Genomic DNA, 18,833 nt, shown 5'->3' with positions numbered 1-18,833 from the left:
TATATCTTTTGCAGGTAGTATATAAGTCGGAACCAGCCGGATCGGACAACTATATCTTACAGCTCCCATAGGAATAATCGAAAAAAAAACTTTAAAAAATTATATCTTTGGTGTTTTTTAACATATAACCCCCTAAGCTGAGAAATAACATTTTTAATTAGTTTTGAATTTCGAATTAAATTTAAACAAAATCGGACGACTATAGCATAAGCTGCCATAGGAACAATCGGAAAATTGGTGGGAAAATAATATGAAACAAATTATAGCTTCGGTGTTTTCTAACACATAACCTCCTACGCTTGGAAATAACATTTTTTATTTAGTTCTGAATTTCGAATTTAATTTTATCAAAATCGGACGACTATATAATATAGCTGCCATAGGAACGTTTGGAAAATTGGATGGAAAATAATATGAAACAAGTTGTAGCTTCGGTGTTTTTTAACATAAAACCTCCTACGCTTGGAAATAATTAGTTCTGAATTTCGAATTTAATTTTATTAAAATCGGACGACTATATCATATAGCTGCCATAGAAACGATCGGAAAATTGTTGGGAAAATAATATAAAACAAATAATAGCTTCGGTGTTTTCTGACATATTATCTTATACTATTGGGAATATCATTTTTTGTATTTTTAAATTTAATAATTATAACTGCAAGGCTATACAAGCTTCGGCTTGCCCAAAGATAACTTCCTTTCTTGTTAATTAAATTTTTTGTTAATACTAATAATGTTAATATTAACATGGTGCTGTTTGGGATGCGCAGATCTCACGGTGCTGTAAGCGAATCGATTACAGTTTTAGACTGATATTAATCAGTGAAAATAATACGTTCTGCTGCGTACGGTATACAGATGTTGATTTTGTGAATAGGGCAGTACACCACGACGAAAAGAAGTAGTATCCGAAAGAAAGCCCATTTTGTGCATATTTAGATTAACTAGAAAGACGCATTGGTCCTCCTTCTGGTAAATGCACAACATCCAAGGAGGGCTTAGATCTCTGCTTATGAATGAATTGGCACACTTTTATTGAATGTGACAAAAATTCCTTCCGGGTAACAGTCTGATAATACTGCGAATCATCGATAAATTAATTTCACAACACATTCCCAAAACTGAACTTTCTTGTCCTTGTTTTTTTTAGAGCCAGAACTTTTTGAAGATGACCTTTTTGGAGAACCTTCTCAACCAGTCGAGCAGATTAAAAAACCTTCAGACGTAATCATCGCTGATGATTCTGACGAAGATGACATTATTAATTGTAACAACATTCCTTCGCCTGCCCCATCGTTTATAAATTCAGTTGTTGATGAGAAAGATGGTAAGAATTAAATTTATTTTTTAAAACATTAAATATTTAAAACAAATTTGTATAAATCTATTAGAAACTAATTTGCCAGAACCATCCAATGTGTCTGATAATGTGCTAATAAATGAAGTAACTCTTATTCCAAACGAGGATGAGGGATTTGCATTAGCTCCTCTTGATGCAACCATTTATAGGGGCGTGACAAAGGCGAAGCGTAAGAGAAAACTTATTATTGACGAAATCAAAAATATTTCTGGAGAAGAAATGAAGGCTCAATTGGCAGATACTTCTGATATATTAACAACACTGGATCTGGCTCCACCTACAAAAAGGTATTAATTTAAGGTTATGATAAGTATAATATTGTATTGACCCGTTATTTTCAGGTTAATGTATTGGAAAGAAACAGGAGGCGTTGAAAAACTGTTCTCATTACCATCAAGATCCATACCTGCCAGGTCCTTACTTACTAATTACAACAGACAGTTGTTTTCACATTCAACATTCTTTGAAGACTTTTCAAGTGTTGCTCCTATGGAAATTCTTGCACTGGAATTTTATGCTCAAGAAAACGAAAATTCATTAATTATTTTTAATAAAAAAGGACGCAAACGTAAAAACGATCTTTCTTCCCATCAGTTTTTGGACCATGTAGCAGATTCACTTATTCAAAGCCTAGAGACCCCTGAAACCTTAAGAGAAGATAAGAAACCTCTAGGGCTGTCTGCCGTTTCTTTGGACATTGCAACAAAAGACCAAGAAAGTATTGCTTGTCAAAACGAATCAACTCTTTTTGATAATGTGCGAAGTCCAGACTTATTATCCTTAAATGAAATGGAACAATTTTCATCAATAAATGAACTGCCATTAACACCAAGAAACACAAATCATGACATGGGGGATGATTTTAATCAAGGAGACTCAACGCCAGCTGGATTGGATCATGGCCAAACAAGCCCGCAGCAATCAAATATTGTCGAGATGGATAATATCCCAATTATACCTACAGATCAAATTAGCGCAATTTTAAATGAATCTATTGAACGGCCTTTATTAAATGACATTGGATTTTTAAAAAAAACAAACAATATTCTAAAAGGATGGAACAACTATGATGTTCCAACTTTTGTTGGTCAGGTATGTTCGTCAAAATAGTGTAAGGCTGTATAGGGTATTGCATGTACCCATCGTATATGGATCACAAACATTTTTGGGATACTTCTCACAACACAACCATAGTAGTTTTTTATCTAAAGCCATTCATTAAGGCTTTCCAAGCCTGTGCCCTCGTTAGAAAGTACAACACAAGTAAAAGGAAGCATATCCGACCCCATAAACCATATATATTCTTGATCCGTCTGTTCATGTGAACGCTTTGATCTCGGAAATTATAAGAGCTAGAGGATTGAGGTTTCAGTCTTTTTTTTTGTACACAGCGCAAGTTGTTTGGTACGTGAACATGATACGCCCACTCTGACTCCCACAAACTTAAACAAATCGTAAATTTGAACGCTGATATCTCGAAAACTATCAACGATTTCATATTTAGATATCTCAGCTTTGTACGCAGCGCAAGTTTATTACGCGAACACACTAAGACCGCCAAAAACTGTGGCGCCCACAATTTTCCCGCTAAAAAATAAAATTGAACTGAACTGTATGTGTCTCGTCAATAACTATCGATTAAACTAAAAAAAAGTTTGACACGCACATAACGCAAAAATCTGTCTGCCGCCATATCATCATGTATTGAGATCTCTGGTAGGTGGCGCATTACAATCTCGCCTTGCTGCCATTTCCTTTAGCTGAGTAACGGGTAACTGATAGTCGGGGTGCTCCACTATAGCGTTCTTCCTTGTTTTTTGTTAAATCCACTTATTACAATAGATTTCAAAGCGAGCAGGTTTATGGGAGGCGATCTTCGATCTTAACAAAACCAGGTTGACACGGTGACATAAGCCAGGAACAAACATTTTGGAAATAAAAAGTAAAAATGCGGTTTAATGCTTTAGGAGTTGCAGACAATTTAGAAATTTATGAAGCACATTGGTAATCCAAGGAGGTCTGTTAGGCTTCGCAGGAAGTGTATTAGGAACGCATTCATTGAAAAAAGAGTTTAAGACGCTTGTGACTAAACGATTAGACGGATCTAAAACAAATACAAGATCTAATTGTCTCTTCAGTGAATTACGTATAAAGCTTGCTTGCTGCTATGATATTTCTTACAGACCATCAACAAGGTCATGGAAAGATAAAGTTGTAGACACAAGTGAGTCATTGGGAGGGGGCCAAGAAATATCAGGCTGATTAAAGTCACACAAAACAATCAAGGGATCCGTTGGATAGGTGAGATAAAAGAGGATTTATTGCAGACAAATGGTACACAGAGAAAATAATACACCAAAACTGGTCATCATTTGGGTATTTTTATACGCGTTACTCGTAGAGTAAAAGGGTATACTAGATTCGTCGGAAAGTATGTTAGTAAGTTTGCCACGCCCACTTTAACGCCCGCAAGCCGTCCACAAACTTCAAAAAATCGTTAATATGAACTCGGATATCTCGGAAACTATCAAAGATAAAGAATTGGGATTTCAGATTTAGATTCCGTAGCCTTGTTCGCAGCGCAAGTTTGTTACGCGAACATGCCAAGCCCACTCTAACGCCCACAAACCGCCCAAGCCTGTGGCGCCCACAATTTCCATGCTAGAGAAAAAATTTTAACTGAAATGTAGTAGTCTCGTCAACACATTTCTATTGACCTATAAAAAGGGGCCACGCCCACAAACCGCCCAAGTCTGTGGCGCCCACAGCTTTCATGCTAGAAGAAAATGTTACTGTAATGTATTAGTCTCGTTAATACCTATCGATTGACCCAAAACATTTGCCCGGCGCATAACGCTAAAAACTGTCTGCCGCCCACATAGCCGTATATTGGGATAGCGGGTGGTGGCGCATTACAATTTCGCTTTGCTGCTTGCATATCTCCATTTCCCTTTGGTCCCTTAAGCTGGGTAACGGCTACCTGTTAGTCGAGGCACTCGACTAGAGCATTTATCCTAGTTTTAGTTCAAACAGATAGAGGCATATCTTGTTGAAAATTTAAAAAAAATGTTTAATCTTTATCTTAAAAATGTCGTCATTTTTATACCCGTTACTCGTAGAGTAAAAGGGAATACTAGATTCGTCGGAAAGTATGTAACAGGCAGAAGGAACCGTTTCCGACCTCATAAAGTATATATACTCTTGATCAGGATCACTAGCCGAGTCGATCTAGCCATGTCCGTCTGACTGTCCGGATGAACGCTGAGATCTCGGAAACCATAAGACCTAGGCTATTGATATTTACAGATTTGCGTGCAGATTCCTGAGCTTCTTACGCAGCGCATGTTTGTTTCAGCAGAGTGCCACGCCCACTCTAACGCCCACAAACCGCCCAAAACTGTGGCTCCTACAGATTTGATGCTAGAATAAAAATTTTAACTGAAATGTATTGTTCTCATCAATACTTGTCGATTGACTCAAAAAAAGTTTGCCACGCCCACAAACCGCCCACAAACTTCAAAAAATCGTAAATATGAACGTGGATATCTCTGAAACTATCAAAGATAGAGAATTTGGATCCTAGATTTAGATTCCGTAGCCTTGTACGCAGCGTAAGTTTGTTACACGAATATGCCACGCCCACTCTAACGCCCACAAACCGTCCAAACCTGTGCCGCCCACAATTTTCATGCTAGATAAAAAATTTTAACTGAAATGTATTGGTTTCGTCAACACCTATCGATTAATAAAAAAAAGTTTTCCACGCCCACTTCAAAAAATCATAAATATGAACGCGGATATGTTATTAATTATTTCGCTTGCGAATAATTAAAAAAAATTTATTTTTATTATTTATTTACTAAGTTACAAGTTTACAACTTTTCCTTAATACCGACTTTTATTCTACTGTTCACAATATTTTCTATTCAATCGATCTTCTCGGTTGCAAAAACGGATTGCCTGGCCAAGGGCCGATTATCTGATAAACAAACCTATGTTTAAGAGAATTGGGGAACTCATTAAGAGTTGGACTCAAGAGAGTCGGGAAATCGGATGATCAAATTCTCTGCTCGATTGCTAAACGGATTACGCTGCAGTTTTGGGGCTCGCCGGGTGTTGACCGGATGCTTTTGTTTACATTAGCTGGACCCAGCTTAGTTTATGTTAGGAGGACTGCGGCGCAATTAAATCTTAATAATGAACTTCGATTGAAGTGAGGGAACTAATTGGGATTCTTTGGGAACGCTGAGTAAGGAGATCCCAGCTAAGAATTGTTTATAAGAAATTGTTTACGACTTGGGTAAGGCGGCTGGGCGCTCGATCTGGAAAACGTTCTCAGCTAAGAATTGTATATGAAGAGTTTGTTTATAAATTGGGTAAGGAGGCTGGGATCATGAGCTGGATAACTTGCAGAATGAATATCCATTAAGAGATATTAGTTTTAGATTTCACAAAAAAATTAGGCTCAACGTACTCACTGTTCGCTTGCAGCAGCTGAGTTTGACAGCTGTTATTTGAACAGTGGCCTGTTAAGTTAACATTTTCGTTATGTAACATAACATTTTGATCTGTTCTTAATTCGATAACATCAACTTTTCGCAATGTTGAATACTTTTGAAAAACAGATTTATGCCAAAAAAAACAGGGCAAAGTCCCCATAGTGCAATGCTACGACGGGGCAAATCCGCAGAATAGTTGAGCTGGAGGAGACCCACTAGAGAAGGAACATGCCGATTGGGACTTCGCTCGATCTCCGACGAGCTTTCCATTGAGGAACCACCGGACTCCACCTCCATCAGCTACTTGGCAGCTAAAGCGGAGATGGAGGACGCGCCGGCTTCTATGGGGAGAAGGAAATATGGTCGTCCGCTAAGGGACAGCTGAAAGTGCCATCACCAGCCATTACCAGGATGCTGGGCGACTCCATGCAGCATCAAGCTTTAAGATACTAATTTACATAAATAAAACATTCATTGAACATTCCATTTATTTTTATGTTAATTTCATTGTGCACCAGCAGACTCTTCTTTTTTAAGTTGCTCCAGTTCATTTTTTTTCGTTGATCAACAAACCCAGCTACTTGCCAGTAAGACCTTGTTACATGCATTGCGGGTAAACTTTGAAAACTTCGGTCACACTACAAACTCCTAGCTTAAACCAATAATGGTTAGTATCTGTAATATTTTGCTCACATTTTTATACCCTTGCAGAGGGTAAAATGATTTCAGTCAGAGATTGACAACGCAGTGAAAGCATAGAGTAAGAATCTATATAGAGACACCATTTGCTCTGCCGCTCTCTTTTGAGACTTTGCCAATGATGCAACCTAGGCGAAAAGAGATAATATCTCTAGTTTTTTAAAAGTTTGATGGGACCTTGTAATTCCTTCCCGCGGTGAGTTTTATGGGAAATTGTATATCAGCACCGCTCTTACTCACTGTTTTGTTTTTGTAATTAATCCTCACCACTATTGCTGTTGATTCGCACTTGTTGGGTGTGTTAAAAAATCGAAGTTAGCTTCAAACTTGACCTTGAATTGGCTCTTAGCAGAAGTTGGGCAGAGATTCGGGCAGAGCAAATGGTGTCTCTATATAGATTCTTACTCTATGGTGAAAAAGACGTTTCCGACCCCATCTAACCATGTCCATCTGTCCGTCTGGCTGTCTGTCTGTATGTCCGTTTGAACGCTGAGATCTCAGAAACTATAAAAGCTAAAAAATTCGGAATCGGCATGCAGATTCTAAAGGTTCTGAGACTATTTCAGTAGGGTCCCACTGTAATGGTTTATTGACAAACGGAAAACAAATCGATTGGAACAATTTAAAAAAGACGAGTCTGCTGGTGTACAAATAAATTAAATTAAAAACAAGAGAGAACGCTATAGTCGAGTGTCTACAATTTTGTTTCAGCAAGTGGCATCTCTAACGCCCACAAACCGCCCAAAACTGTGACAGTTTTGATGCTAGAATAAATAAACTGAAATGTGTTGTTCTCATCAATACCTATCAATTGACATAAAAAAAGTTTGCCACGCCCACTTTAACGCCCACAAACCGCCCAAACCTGTGACGCCCACAATTTTCATCCTAATTACAAAAATTTAACTGAAATGTATTGGTCTCGTCAATACCTATCGATTGCTCCAAAAAAAATTTGCCACGCCCACTCAAACGCTCATAACGCTTTGCTGCTTGCATATCTCAATTTAGCTGAGTAACGGGTATCTGATAGTCGAGGTACTCGACTACAGCGTTCTTCCTTGTTCATTCTTGAAATTTTGAATGTTCTTTGTAGACTAATTACTATTTACTACTTTGTAACTATTTCAACATTCGACAACACAAAATTTTTTTTTATATCCAAGTAAAAAATTAAAAAAAAATTGGCACCAAAATCAGATTAGGGATGTCGATTTTACAGACAATTCCCCATTTGCTATTGACAAGGATCCGTCTGACCATCTGTCTTGGAATCTGTATAAAAAAGCTTGATTCCGTACCTTCTGGTTCAGCACAAGTTTTTTAACCGAATGTGCCGCACCCACTCTAACGACCACAACGCTTAAGTTTGTCTAGCGTGCTCATTTTTAAATATTTTTCTGCATACCAATACTTATTATACGTATACGTATATGATAGTCGAGGCGCTGTAGTGTTCTTCCTTGTTAAATCTTTATTTGCAGAGTCAAAGTGTCCACTAATAAAAAATTATTTTGAACATTCTTTATTTACAGAGTCATAGTGACGAACAAATTATTTACACTCTAACATTTTATAAAATCGGACAATTCATTAAAGTTATGTCCGCCGCTAAATGGAGTAGTTTGCGAAATCGGAAATAGTCGCTATGGTTCCCACATTTTTGTAGCTAGAGAATTTAAATTTGACATTCAGATTATATTAGTGCCAATAAAGTCAATGTTTGCACTGGACGACCACTCTGAAGCCCGAAATTCCAATAGTTTGTGCACCTCCATTTTTGAAGATTTTACACTTTATTTTTTTTGTGAGTATCTATTGACTTGATAACTGTTGACTAAATCGAAACATTAGTTAGTAAGTTAAATTGGTTAGCTGAGTAACGGGTATATGATAGTCGAGGCGCTGTAGTGTTCATCCTTGTTAAATCTTTATTTGCAGAGTCAAAGTGTCCACTAATAAAAAATTATTTTGAACATTCTTTATTTACAGAGTCATAGTGACGAGCAAATGGAAAATGAGACCGACGAACAATTCGAAGAACGTGTGTTAAATAAGAGAGCCGCACAACTTTTTATTGACGTTCGAGCACAGTTTATCGATAAAGATAGTTTGGCTCTTTCCCAACTAACATTAGGAAACTCAAGAAAACAGGTAAAATGCCGCTTATGGCTATAACGAATAAGGCGACCACAATTTTTGTCTCCAAAAGTGTAAAAAGGGTAGGGGAGTGTAGGGTAAGGTGACGAGTAGGGTTAGGTGTCGAACTCGTTAAATCTTACATGTGACGTCACGTCCAAAATTCCAAATAATTGTAGTCGATATTTATTATTAAGAATTCGAGTAATTTGTTCGTGAGGTAATTTTGACTAAAAGTTTATAAAACCTATTCAATTTATAAGAGCTTCAGCAGTGCCATATCAAAAATCAAAGATTTGTGGAAAGTTCAGACAAATATATACACGTATTAATATGAGCTTAAGCAAAAGTTCTTTCTTTGCGCCTTATGAAAGTGGCACCATCATATTTATAACAGTTCCTTGTAGGGTATCGTGACGAATGAAGGCTGGGGTATAAAGATTGCTTTTTTTTTGGTATTTGTTGACATTACATAGTTACTTGTTTCTTTTATACAGCCGACATCTAAAAAAACTATAATTTTTTGTTGAATTTTGGGAACTAGAAATTGAACTACTCAATTTGTTCAATTTAAACCAAGAACTGAAGTAAACATTTTCCTAAGTGTACAGTTAAATTTGTATTCCATTATTGAACATTTTCAACTTTTCTTGAAGAAAAAATAAATTATTTTCACATCTGCATAGACTTTTAGTGTGTATTTATCAGTTGGTCACCTTCCCTACAACTTTTAAAAGTGAAAAAAATGGTGGTTTACGCCAAGAGCAATAGTATTTAACTCCGCTGGAATTTTACCATCGAACTTTTACGGGAATATGCTCATAGGATGTCAGCAACTTTCTTCTTTTAAACTTTTGAAAAATATTTATTTTTGGAAAAGTTCCATTAAAAAACGAATAGTTCGTCACCATACTCTAGATTCCCCTGTTTAATAGAAAACTATCTTACACATTAAAGGAATCGTTGTTGACAAAAATCGTTTTTAAGATTTTGACATACATTTAGTGTAAATTGAGATTGACTTTATTTGTGGACACCTTTTTTCATTACAAAAAACTTACCAATCGCGTCCTTACCGATTTCGATATTAACTTTTATGCCAGAGGTTTTGATCAAATAAATCTTTTCAATTTCCTTGGAGAATTTGCTATCTAAGCGCATCTTCTTGTTGACAATATTATTCACACTACGCCTTCCTACGCGCTACCATTAAATATTAGCTTCAAGCTATTTAAACTGTGCGCTTTTTATATCGCTACGTTTTCGGTCCTACTCTATACAAGCGCACTTCTTGTCCGGCCTTTCATTTGCTTAATAGAGGAGCAGAGGATGCACGAAAAATGGTTTGTTGGTTTTCTTCGGCTTATATGTTTTGGGGCTTAGGCATTTTACATCGTTGCAAGCGCTCGACTTTCTCAGATATTTTAGTGACTTAACTTGTAGTAATAGAATTACAAGCTAGCCTGAACAAAGAATTTAGATATTTTTTTTTTAATTATTACTAATACTTTTTTACTGTCGAAAAATCTGTATTTTTGTTGAAACATTTTTATTACTTCGTTTATTATACCCGTTACTTGTAGAGTAGAATAAAGTATGTAACAGTTAAAAGGAAGCGTTTCCGACCCTTTAAAGAAGTATATATGTTATTGATTAGGATCTCTAGCCTGACGATCTAGCCATTTCCCTCTGTCCGTATGGACGTTGAGATCTCGGAAAGTATAGGAACTAGAATGTTGGAATTTAGCATGCAGATTCTTAGGCTTCAAGCGCAGCTCATGTTTATTTCAGCAGGGTGCCACAAACACTAACGCCCATAACGCTAAAACCTGTCTAGCGCCCACTTTTTGAATATTTCAATAACTATTGAATTACTTTAAATGTTATAAGAAAATAAAGGGATTGCGTGCAATTGCAATTCGTCTAAAAAGACCAGAATTATGGGCAACAGCAGCTCTTTGTTTTTGCATCACGATAATGCAGCGGCTCACATTTCACTTCGTTACCATTTGGCTATTTGTAACTTTTAGCTATCCCCAAATCTCAAGATACAATTCCGGGGAACGCAAATCGAGTCGATTGAGGAGATAAAAATCGAAGGAGGCGATGAAAAGGGACTATTTGACATTTTTCGAGGATTGGAAAAATCGTTGGCATAAGTGTATTTTATCGGGAGAGGATTACTTTAAGGAGGATGAAATTGATTTAGATGAATAAATAAAGATTTTCATTTTAGAAACAAGTTCACCCTACCGTTTGCCCAAAACCAATTTTGCGTTTCCTCTTTTGCTCTTCTTATTCGCTGACCGCTTTGCAAAGAGGGAAGAAAATAAAAGTCTTTTTCATTTGTGTAAGTGTATATAACCTACTAGTTCTAAAGCTTAAAACTGAACAAGTAATAAACGGCCTGTGTGGTTGTGCCGCGCTAATAGAAATGCCCTTAAATTTTATTTTATTATACCCGTTACTCGTAGAGTAAAAGGGTATACTAGATTCGTCGGAAAGTATGTAACAGGCAGAAGGAAGCGTTTCCGACCCCACAAAGTATATATATTCTTGATCAGGATCACTAGCCGAGTCGATCTAGCCATGTCCGTCTGTCCGTCTGTCTGTCCGTCCGGATGAACGCTGAGATCTCGGAAACTATGGGAGCTAGGCTATTGAAATTCGGCGTGCAGATTACTGAGCTTCTTACGCAGCGCAAGTTTGTTTCAGCACAGTGCCACGCCCACTCTAACGCCCACAAACCGCCCAAAACTGTGGCTCCTACAGTTTTGATGCTAGAATAAAAATTTTAACTGAAATGTATTGTTCTCATCAATACCTATCGATTGACCCAAAAAAAAGTTTGCCACGCCCACTTTAACGCCCACAAACCGCGAAAACCTGTGACGCCCACAATTTTCATGCTAGATAAAAAATTTTAACTGAAATGTATTGGTCTCGTCGATACCTATCGATTGATCCAAAAAAAAATTTGCCACGCCCACTCTAACGCCCATAACGCTTAAATCTGTATACCGCCGGTAGGTGGCGCATTTTAATCTCGCTTTGCTGCTTGCATATCTCCATATAGCTGAGTAATATATATATAGCGTTCTTCCTTGTTTTAAATTTGAAACAGAACGACGGGTATCTGATTTTCGAAAAACTTGACTATTGCGTTTCTTCATGTTTTCTCTATTAACTTTGAATTAATTCTAACTCTTTGTCTCTCCACAGAGAATATAGGGTTACTAATAGTTTTAAATAATAAGGCCTATCTGTGTTAATATTAACGGGGCTATACCATATTTCCTTCTCTAATAAAACCACTCTTATCGCGAAGCTCGAAATAAACATCTTCTTAAATCAAATTTCCTTCTTCAGGCTCACTGTTACTATTTACCCCTTGACGAGTTCTTCCACGGCCTCATAATTTGCAGACAAATCGTCTAAACAAAGACTTTGTTTGTAACTGTCTAGCAATCCTTTCTCAAAGATGTCAGTAGAATTCTGATGCATCTTTTGGAATACGTTGTTTTGGAGGGAAGGTGTTTATATGAACGAACATATTGCTAGTTTCTAACAAGGCCAATCCCAGACAACAACAAAAGGCCTCCTGACCAGATATTTCTGCCGAATTAAACTTGTAACCAAGATACTTTAGCTTTTAACGAATGCTTGAATTGCATTAATTAGAAATAATATGTTTATAATAAATTGAATTTTTGGAAATGTTCTCTTCAGAAAATTCCTTGTAACTTGAGTTACAAGCTCACCTTGAGAAACAAAATTTTCAAGTATGACAAAATGACTAATCAAATCATTTCATCGAACGCAAAGTAAAAGACCACGAAATTTTAAAAGTTTTTGTTGTGAATTAAAAAGGTTGGTGTTCTTCAGGAAGTTTTTGAAAGTTTTCGTTGTAAATATGTGTGTTACATCCACAGTTACAAACTAATTAATGAAGACTATTAAACTGGATATACGTTCTTTATTGTTAAAGTTCACCTCTGCGGCGTGTTTCAGCTAAAACATACCGTAAATATGAGGTGAAGCTTTCTATTGAAACTCAACAGCCAATAAAATCCACAACATTTCTACTTTTCCATAATAATTGGGTCCTTCTGAGTAAAAGTGCCATATGAGAAAAAGTGTTCTTATGTGTCATCAACTACAGGTTCTGCAGTGTAGTTTGCTGACATTTTGAACTATATGGCCATATAATTGAACTCATCTTAAATATTTTTGCTGAAAAACGCTCTTAATAATGGCAACCTTTAGAATCCGAGTAATCGTCTTAGGAATATAAGATTTTTATTAAAGTCTATTGTGCCACAAAATAAGACTATAAAACATTTCCAAAACAAAGATGTACAACATGTTTACTCGCATTCTATAGGTCGCCATGACTTATTTTACACTTAACAACTCGTATAGAGTAGATAAGAAAACAACAAAAGTGGTAGTAGACAGAAGATTTGAAGACAAACACAAAATATTATTCATTGTGTTTCAGTTCCAATTATTTAGGCCACATAATTAAAATTTTTGGCAAACATTGGTCTTTGTATTCTTAGCTATAGCGCGGAACCGGTAGGTTATGGCACTTGTGTTTTTATTGGACATTTGTTTAGGAGGGCCCAATTACCATGGAAAAGTAGAAACAGTTTCTGAAAATTTCACATTATTAAATTTTGTGTTTTTAGATAATAGGTAGTAGCCCAATTAATTCCGAAGAGATCAGTTTCCTCCCTAAATTTAAGAATTTCTCTATACCTATACTCAAAATATCTAGCACACGTCAGTGAGTCTGTCCTTATCAGGTGCATCTTTTCCCTAACGTGTTAGTTCAAAGTTTCTTCTTTATTTATATCAACCCCATCTATAATGCGCTTGAACACGACTATCAGCTCTGACCTACTAGTTTTAGCGGCCGACAGAGTTACAAAGCATGTTGGCAAATCAAAGCTATGAATTTATTTTTCTCTTTTTCCCAGTGCACTGTGGGCACTTTGACCTGTTTTTTTGGCATTATATAATAACTCCTGAACTATGCAAGGTATTTTGATCATTTTTTTTGTAGTGGTCGGTGTACCCTTAAATTTAATTTGCAGAAGTGGGGGTGAAATTATGGGATCGGAAGTCCATTGCTCTTTGAAATACATCTGTGAAACCACAAATTCTGCTGTGCTTTCTTGCATGGTGAAGTCTTACGAGCAGCTCTGCAACCTCGAATTATGTTCTTAAACCGAAAGAGATGGCTGCTGCATCCTTTTTCTGGCGTATTGTGCCTTTTAAAGAAAATGTAATTTTTGACGTCCATTTTTATACCCGTTACTCGTAGAGTAAAAGGGTATACTAGATTCGTCGGAAAGTATGTAACAGGCAGAAGGAAGCGTTTCCGACCCCATAAAGTATATATATATTCTTGATCAGGATCACTAGCCGAGTCGATCTAGCCATGTCCGTCTGTCTGTCTGTTCGGATGAACGCTGAAATCTCGGAAACTATGAGAGCTAGGCTATTGAGATTTGGTGTGCAGATTCGTGAGTTCGCAAGTTTGTTTCAGTAGAGTGCTACGCCCACTCGAACGCCCACAACCCGCCCAAAACTATGGCTCCTACAGTTTTGATGCTAGAATAAAAACTTTAACTGAAATGTAATGTTCTCATCGATACCTATCGATTGACCCAAAAAAAAGTTAGCCACGCACACCCTAACGCCCATAAACCGCCCACAAACTTCAAAAAATCGTAAATTTGAACGTGGATATCTCGGAAACTATCAAAGATAGAGAATTGGGATTTCAGATTTAGATTCCGTAGCCTTATACGCAGCGCAAGTTTGTTACGCGAACATGCCACGCCCACTCTAACGCCCACAAACCGCCCAAACCTTTGGCGCCCACAATTTTTATGCTAGACAGAAAATTTTAACTGAAATGTATTAGTCTTGTCAATACCTATCGATTGGGCGAAAAAAATTTTGCTACGCCCACTCATACACAAACCTCCCAAGAAAAAAAGCTATGACGTCAGAGCCAGACAATGCGAAATGTTTTTACCCGTGTATGTGTGTGTATGTAAATAGTTGCCGGCCGAACTCAGCGGCAAAGAAAAAAGCCCTGCCGGCGCTCAGAGAGAGCAAAGTGCGCGGCTAACTTATTCTATTGAATAATGAACAATTTATCCATTTGTCCCATTGACGGGCAAAAACCTTTAAGCATCTGTAAATCTTTATTTATCTCTTTCAATGAAGCGCTGGTCAAGGGAGTTTGATGATCCATACACAACAAAGCTTTTGTATGTTTCTCTTGTTCGTCCGTCAATGGAATATTGCTCGTGTATATGGTCACCTCAAATTAGCTGTTACCAAAATATGTTAGAGTCCGTTCAAAAACAATTCCTTTTATTTGCTTTGAAAGGTTTAAACTGGGACACAGGAATTCGATTGCCCTCTTATCATGCGAGGTTGCGCCTGCTGGACTTACCAACCATGAACCATCGTAGAAAGTGTCACGGAGTTACGTTTTTGCATAAATTAATTAATGGTGATGTTGACTCTCCCTTCCTTCTTAGTTCCCTCAACTGGAATGTACCCTGTAGAACAGTTCGTCGTTTTCGTCCGTTGTCCCTGCCAATTTGTAGATCCAATTATGCCCTGCATGATCCTTTTCGGGTTCTTTGTGACGACTATAATGCACTGTGTCACGTTTTACTGTTTGATAGCCCTAATGCAACTAATTATAATAAGCTTATGTATTTTCTATCTTCCAATAATTTGTAAATTTCTATGTTACTAGCCATTCTATGTGAGCATGTATTTTAAACTGTCTATTGTTATGTCGTCTTTTTCCATGTCCGCGATTTCGTTTACTTGCCCAAATCGGTTTAGGGCTCCGTGCGTAACAAGCATTGCTTGGTGTCGTAAGGGCCACTTGTTTGTACTGACCATAAAGCATCAACGTCCAAGAAACCAGCTTAGTTTGTTAGGTGGTCCTGGAATCGCAGATTGAATGTAAGTTCATAAAAATGTTTATTCATCACATCCTCAAACTTTAAACGCGTTTTTCTGGAAACCGTGTTTTTCTAAAATCTAATCGACGAATCAAGCTAAAATTTTGAGGGGTCAATTTGATTGTATAATCCGAGGTACTAACGTACCTCGCCACTTTGACAATTTTCAAAAATTTACGAAATCCTTACGTCAGTACCTCGGCCATTTGATTACGAATAACGGAGTATTTTCGTCTTTTGTTTCAGACGACTTTTGTGTGGTGTATCCTGCACACCGTTTAGGTCCGTAAATTTGGGAAAATCACGTTTCAGCTTCGGTCACCAGTACACTTTCTTGATAAAACTATTGTACATAAAAATATATAAACTTAAATAATAAACTAACAAAATACAAAAATAATTATTCAAAAACCTTGAATAGTTTACTTACATGAAATATCCGAAAAAGCGCTTGAAAATCGACATTCACACAGGTGAACCTGTGTTCCAGCTGTGTGTGTATATTTACATACATATTCTAACACAGTCCACTCTAAGTACTCTTTCTTATACAGTCCACTCCAACTACTTTTCTCAACTTACAAATACGGCTAAACTATTTCTAAAATTTAAAACAAAGTTACAATATCCACAAATTTACTCCAGCAAATCGTTTGCAATTTGTGCAGGTGACAAACAAACGCACCGACATACAAACATAAGCGAAGTCTTTCCAATTCCCGTAACGTTATTCCGCTATTCGCACTTTGAGGCCACTGTGAACGCTCCAGGTGCTTCTACCCCAATGTTATCCGCCTGTAAAGTCCGACGAGATCACTTCAATTCCTTGTGGCAAACGGTAAAAACAGCATACGACATATACTCCGACTGCATTATAGCTGCAGGCGAGAGCGCCGCAGACATTAAATGCATACTAAAGTCCAAGTATTACCAAAAGTAATCCACATATGAAATATTTGCCGCGCAGCTTATGGATCAAATCCAAAAAGGCTCCTACCAAATACCTCAAGCTACAGTAACTCCGTCCTAAAATTCCACGTCTTATGGCTGTCGGCTGCTCCCTCCTATCGACACAGAGGTTTTCTCTGGGGATTATCTTCGCTGGCCGACTTTCCGGGACCTTTTCACGGCAATATACATAGACAATCCGAGTCTAACGCCCGTTGAAAAATTATTCCATTTAAATTCAATAACAAGTGGCGAAGCTCATTCCATAGTTTCAAGATCCCCACTCACCAATGATGGCTTTCGCTCAGCCTGGAATAACCTAACTGAGCGTTTCGAAAATAAGCGATTGCAGGTGAACAGTCACCTGAAAACACTTTTTAATGTGCAATCCATAGCACAGGAGTCGGGAGCAGCCTTAAAGGAACTTCAACGCACTTTTCAAGGTTGCTTATTTTTCTTAAACTTTTCCGGTGTTAATATTGAGAATTGGGACCCTATCCTGGTTTATATGTGCTCGACAAAACTACCAAAGCTCACTCTCTCATTATGGGAGCAGTCTATCCAAAATAAAGCCGAAATTCCTACGTGGCTTGAGCTTGATTCCTATTTGACGGAGCGCCATCGAACTCTTGAGGCCGTCGATAGCTTCCGATCTGCCAATTTCCACACATCATTTTCCTCCTAAGAATACTCCATCCGAATATTGGGTTCCATACCCCGCCTTGGATGGCAGGACGTACTCGAAGTATTAAATCCTACCAATGCCGAGTCTGCCAAAAGATCCATCCTCTACGGAAGTGCCACCACTTTCTACGGCTAAGGCCCCAGAATCGGCTTCAGGAAGTACATATCCAGAAGTACTGCTCCAATTCCTATTTCAGCGATCAAGCCACCCCGCCCCAACATCATATAGTACACATATGCAGAATGAATATCGCTTTTTAAATTTGAAGGATTTACGTCTTGTCGTTCAAGAGATATTTAGAGAAGGATATACGTCTTGTCGTTCAAGAGATTTTAGTTTTAAATTTCACAAAAAAATTAGGTTCAACGTACTCACGTGCTGTTCGATTGCAGCAGCTGAGTTTGACAGCTGTTATTTTAACAATGGCCTGTTAAGTTAAAATTTTCGTTATGTAACATAACATTTTGATCTGTTCTTAATTTGATAACATCAACTTTTCGAAATTTTGAATACTTTTGAAAAAGATTTATGCCAAAAAACAGGGCAAAGTCCCCATAGTGCAGTGGGCTGTGACATTCGAATATCCTTTTGAATTTGATATCCATCATCATGGCTGATTAAGAACCCCATGAAATTTTTAAATATGTTAGCGGCGCTCCGCTTCCGTTAGCAAGTTTGTTTCAAATTTTAATCGATTCCAACCTCTTCTTTCTGCGTTCCTAAGCTAAGATCAAACTACCGCTGGTCTAAACTGTACGTGTGGCGGCAGAGAACAAGCAGAGTTTTATCGCCATACCGGCTTCATGGGAGGCTGCCGACCGCTGTCTTAAAATCATGAAGAACTTTCTAAAACAAATTTGAATTTATGATAAAAAAACAAGACTATTGTACTAATTCAGCACCTTCGCAATATTTCCGTATTTCGGGTTTTTATAATTCTAGTTTAAACCGTTTGATCGATCTTCCAGTTAGTTTTAAGTCTATTTTATTAAATAGTTTTAAATTCATATTTATTTTAGAAAATAATTATAATAATTTTTCTTTCAGGCGGCTCAAAAGTTTTACTCCCTTCTTGTGCTAAAGAAATTTAAGGTGCTCCACATTGCTCAATCTGCTCCCTATGCAGACATTAATATTACCCGAGGGGCCACGTTTGAGAACCCAAAAATTTAATATTAAGCACTGCTGAAATGTAAATCTTTCTTAACTCATATCTCTAACTTATTTTTAATATAAATATATAAAAAAACATGATATGTTTATTTTAAATTGGAATTTTTTAAGCGTATAGCATTGCTACTTGAAGTACAGAGTAGAGTATAAAATAAAGTGTAGTTATTCTTGATCAGGATCACTTGCGAAATCGATGTCCATCTATCCGGGTGTACGATGAGATCCATGAAACTATAAGAGCTAGAGAGATTTAAGATTCAGTTTCCTTAGCTTAGTTTGATATCCGAATGTACCGTCAATATAATGCACCGGCTCACATTTCACTC

At 37.3% G+C, this 18,833-nt stretch overlaps 1 protein-coding gene across 5 annotated transcripts in view; it reads left to right on the top strand.

Moving 5' to 3' along the window:
* Window positions 1–18,603, top strand: part of vtd (RAD21 cohesin complex component verthandi) — a 41,296-nt gene extending 22,693 nt beyond the window's left edge. Inside the window, exons 4-8 of one of the 5 annotated variants that reach the window (XR_011604159.1) lie at window positions 1,154–1,330; window positions 1,395–1,650; window positions 1,705–2,455; window positions 8,097–8,368; window positions 8,554–8,715. Coding sequence is in view for 4 of the 5 variants with exons in the window: in XM_070996194.1 (XP_070852295.1) it covers window positions 1,154–1,330; window positions 1,395–1,650; window positions 1,705–2,455; window positions 8,554–8,715; window positions 10,937–11,179 (1,589 nt within the window). In the remaining variant the exon portion in view is untranslated. Of the gene's footprint in view, window positions 1–1,153; window positions 1,331–1,394; window positions 1,651–1,704; window positions 2,456–8,096; window positions 8,369–8,553; window positions 8,716–10,936; window positions 11,195–18,381 lie in introns of those variants that run through there. The other 4 variants (XM_070996195.1, XM_070996194.1, XM_070996196.1 and 1 more) reach the window with 4 other exon arrangements.
* The last annotated feature ends 230 nt before the right edge of the window (window positions 18,604–18,833 follow it).

The sequence above is a fragment of the Drosophila suzukii genome, chromosome 3 (genome assembly GCF_043229965.1).
Source record: "Drosophila suzukii chromosome 3, CBGP_Dsuzu_IsoJpt1.0, whole genome shotgun sequence".
Taxonomy (NCBI): Eukaryota; Metazoa; Arthropoda; class Insecta; order Diptera; family Drosophilidae; genus Drosophila; species Drosophila suzukii.
This window is presented reverse-complemented; position numbering and strand designations above follow the sequence as displayed.